The sequence below is a fragment of the Vicia villosa genome, unplaced genomic scaffold, assembly GCF_029867415.1.
Source record: "Vicia villosa cultivar HV-30 ecotype Madison, WI unplaced genomic scaffold, Vvil1.0 ctg.000745F_1_1, whole genome shotgun sequence".
In the NCBI taxonomy this organism is placed as follows: Eukaryota; Viridiplantae; Streptophyta; class Magnoliopsida; order Fabales; family Fabaceae; genus Vicia; species Vicia villosa.
The window spans coordinates 728,152-732,100 of record NW_026705334.1 but is presented as its reverse complement, the minus strand read 5'-3'; the positions used below and the strand labels follow the sequence as shown (position 1 = coordinate 732,100).

At 40.3% G+C, this 3,949-nt stretch overlaps 1 protein-coding gene across 1 annotated transcript; it reads left to right on the top strand.

Annotated features, from left to right (window-relative positions):
• Positions 1-624: 624 nt before the first annotated feature.
• LOC131630850 (AAA-ATPase At4g25835-like) lies at positions 625-2,854 on the top strand. The gene has a single exon (XM_058901595.1). The coding sequence runs from the start codon at positions 922-924 to the stop codon at positions 2,488-2,490; it is 1,569 nt and encodes a 522-aa protein (XP_058757578.1). The 5' UTR covers positions 625-921; the 3' UTR covers positions 2,491-2,854.
• Positions 2,855-3,949: the final 1,095 nt, after the last annotated feature.

Sequence of the window (3,949 nt, the reverse complement as noted above, 5' to 3'; positions counted from 1 at the left end):
ACAATCGCAACACCCGCAACCGCATCCACAATCGCAACCGCAATTTAAAACTGAGGTCAAAATAGTCCTTGAATGTGTCAAAACTACAAAAGCGTACATAAATGTGTTTTGTTAGCCATTTTTATCATTAATCGTTCCTTTAGCTAGTTAGTTAGTTTTATACTCGGGTGTGTCTTTAGTTATTCATTTTTGTCCATGATCGTGTCTTTCGTAAGTTAATTTAGTACTCGGACGTGTCTTGCGTTACTAACAATATAGATACTAAGGAAGGGATATTTGAGGATGTATTTGCAACTAATACATTCAAGGACTACAGTAACAATAAAGCATCTCACACATTTAGAAACTAAAAATGATTGTTTACTGAAAAACAAAAACAACAATTGATGAAGAAGGTTGAGCCTAAACCATTGGCAAACACTAGCATTTTTCTTGGTTTTGGTTGCAAAGCAATAACGAAATAAACGCAACCTTTAAGCTATTGACTTGGCACAAATTTTACAAAAATAAACAACAAAATAGAAGAAAGAACCTTTGGCAAACATAAATTTGCATTTTCAGAGATTCTTCACTAAAGCAAAGCATGACTTAAGTGTAACACACAATTCTCAACTAAGGCAATGCATGCAAAAAATTCTCTACTAAGTCCATGAACAAACAAAAACAACCATATCTACAAACGAACAAAGTAAAAGCAAAAGGCAAAGTGGTCTGCTTAATCATCTTTACCTTTAACTTTAACCTATCTGCAATATAATGTTTATTTAATGCTTCTTTTTCTTCCACAACCCAACACAAAACATAACCTTTACCAGAACATGTTCATTCTTTTATGCAACGTATATATATAACAATCCCAAAAAGAAACCATTCTCAACAAACAACACATACACAAAATCTCAAACAAACAACACACAAAAAATGGAGATATTATCACAAATGTGGTCTTTGTTAGGGTTACTTACAGTGCTCCAAAACGTGCTTCCATCACAGCTTCTCTCTGTGCTTCATTCACTCTACGAATCACTTCAAGATTTGCTTTCTCCATATTCCTATTTCGAAATCCCCGAATTCAACGGCTACTGCGGCGTAGAACTCAACGACCTCTACCGTCACGTCCACCTCTACCTCAACGCCGTCAACCACTCCACATCCTCCGCGTGCCGTCGTCTCACCCTCTCACGCTCCCCTTCCTCCAACCGCATCTCCTTCGCCGTAGCCCCAAACCACACCGTCCACGACACCTTCAACAACCACCGCCTCTCCTGGACACACCACGTTGACGCCGTACAGGACTCCCTAGAAGAAAAACGCAGCTTCACTCTCCGTTTCCCAAAGCGCCACCGCCACGCGCTCCTCTCGTCTTACCTCTCCCACATCACCTCACGCGCCGAAGAGTTCGAGCGCGTCTCACGCGAACGGAGACTCTTCACCAACAACAACGGAACCGGTTCGTTTGAATCCGGTTGGGTTTCCGTTCCGTTTCGCCACCCTTCCACCTTCGAAACCCTAGCATTGGAGCCAGATCTGAAGAAACAAATCAAGGACGATTTAACCGCTTTTGCTTCGGGTAAAGAGTTTTACCACCGGGTCGGGAGAGCGTGGAAGCGTGGGTACTTGCTCCACGGTCCACCCGGGTCGGGTAAATCGAGCCTCATTGCAGCAATGGCGAATTTTCTATGCTACGATGTGTACGATTTGGAACTCACCAAAGTTTCTGATAACTCAGAGCTTCGTTCGCTTTTGATCCAAACGACGAATCGTTCAATTATCGTGATTGAAGACATTGATTGCTCTGTGGATTTAACAGCAGATAGAACCGCGAAGAAAAATGCTTCAAAGTCTAAGAAACACAAAACGACATCGTTTTCTGGTTCCAGTTCGGGTTTGGGTTGTGACGAAGGTAGTCGGGTCACGCTTTCGGGGCTCCTGAATTTTACTGACGGGTTATGGTCATGTTGTGGAGAAGAGAGGTTAGTGGTTTTTACAACTAACCATAGAGACAGTGTTGATCCTGCGTTGGTTCGGTGTGGACGCATGGACGTTCACGTGAGTTTAAGCACGTGCGGGGTGCATGCGTTTAGGGAGTTAGCGAGAAACTACCTTGGGGTGGAGTCGCACGTTATGTTTGAGGCGGTTGAGGGGTGTATTCGTTCGGGTGGGTCCCTTACACCGGCGCATGTGGGAGAGATTTTGTTGAGGAATAGGAAGGATGCTGATGTGGCAATGAGGGAGTTGATGTCTGTTATGCAAGGGAGGATGGTGGTTGCTGCGGCTGTTGGTGGTGGTGATCAGACGGATAATGAGGAGGTGGGGGTGGTTGGAGCGAGGTCGCCGGAGAGTGTGCTGATGATGGGGTCGCCTGAGAATTGGGACTCTTTGAGTGGGAAGAAAAGGAAGGAGCAGCAACATGGGTCGAATAACTTGGATAAGAAGGTTAAGTTTTTTGTTAGGTTAAGGTCGTTGACCAAATCTGATTCTGGGAGATAGTGTGCATTTTAGAAGGAAATTAAATGCAAGTGTGTTATGACATGTGATTTTTATATGAAACATGTGGGTTTAGTGTTACATTATGTTGTAAAGGATATTGATGTATGATTTGATTCCTCTTTTTATTTCTTTTGCTATGTATGTGTTGTTGATTTGTCAACGAGTCTTAGATATTTAGTCACCAGCCATATTTTACTGAATGCAACTGAGTATTCTTGAATTAATTCAACGATTAGAGATGACACCGGGTCGGATTGGGTGTGGGTTTCACACTATCTAAATCTGCACTCAAAATTACCACTTGAACTTAAATATGAACTCAAAGGCTATTCGGGTGGCAAAATAGCATTCACGCCCACATCTATTGGATTTAGGTTTTTTCATCTAAACCCGAATCCGCTGCAAAATACATAAAATATATTTTTAATAGAATTTTACTTGGAAAACTTATCACATTCTTGTGCACCGTCTCCCTTTGCAGCTACACATCTGTACATGAATTTAAAAAGTTAATACAAAAGCATGGTGCAACTTTACGTTGTATGCAAACAAGAAGCTCCATAAAAATAAAAGTCAACAGAGTATGACTCACGATGATATTCAACGTATCTAGTAAAGCAATTCCTTGTTTGATTAGTAGTTGGACAACGAAATCTACTGGAGCAGTCTCTAGCTGGAAAATAATGGCACAAATATCATGATATTGAAAGGAGCAACAACTTTTCTTATGATGAAATCCAGCAACAGTTCCAAATTAATGATTCAGATAAATAAATGACACCTTAATTTCAGGTTTCTATTCAGTTTCCTCTTCATTACCAGAACTTTCTTGGACAACGCTTTCACTGCTTTGCATGTTATTATACATTTCGAATGTTATAGAAGCATACATCTACCGTAAACTTTGTAACCTCATAGAAGAAAAACACAAACATCAAACAAAAATGTGAATGAAGAGGACGATGAAGAATCCATGTTGGAGGACGAGAGTGTGAATGAGATCCTCCAAAATCCTAATTAGAGAAAACTTGTGAATTTCAAAAACTGATTTCAATTAGGATGGGATTTTAGATAGTAGAAAGACTTACCGATCCAATAAGTATTAAGGTCAATGAAACACATAGTCTTGATGTAGAAGCAGCTGGGATTGTGTGTACCTGATCTCACGGTAGTAGATTTGTCGAGACGAGTAGTCATCGAGAAGGTCAAGGGTTTCGCACTGAAGTTTAGGACAAGTGATTATGCAATTGAAATCCTAAACCTAGATTTGGAGAAAATGTTAAATTGGTTCATTCAGGGTAAATGTGAGATTCTGAGTTCCATGAAGTGAAGGTGACAGTGAAGGTCAGATAGGAAAATAGTAGGCAAAATAAAAGAAAAATAGTGCGTTATTTTTATTATATTTTTTAAGAGGAAAAGGAAATATTATTAAGAATTGGTTTTGTTACAATAAAATGAA

Coding starts and splice junctions, on each gene's coding strand:
- LOC131630850 (XM_058901595.1), top strand. CDS start 922: ATGGAGATATTATCACAAATGTGGTCTTTGTTAGGGTTACTTACAGTG.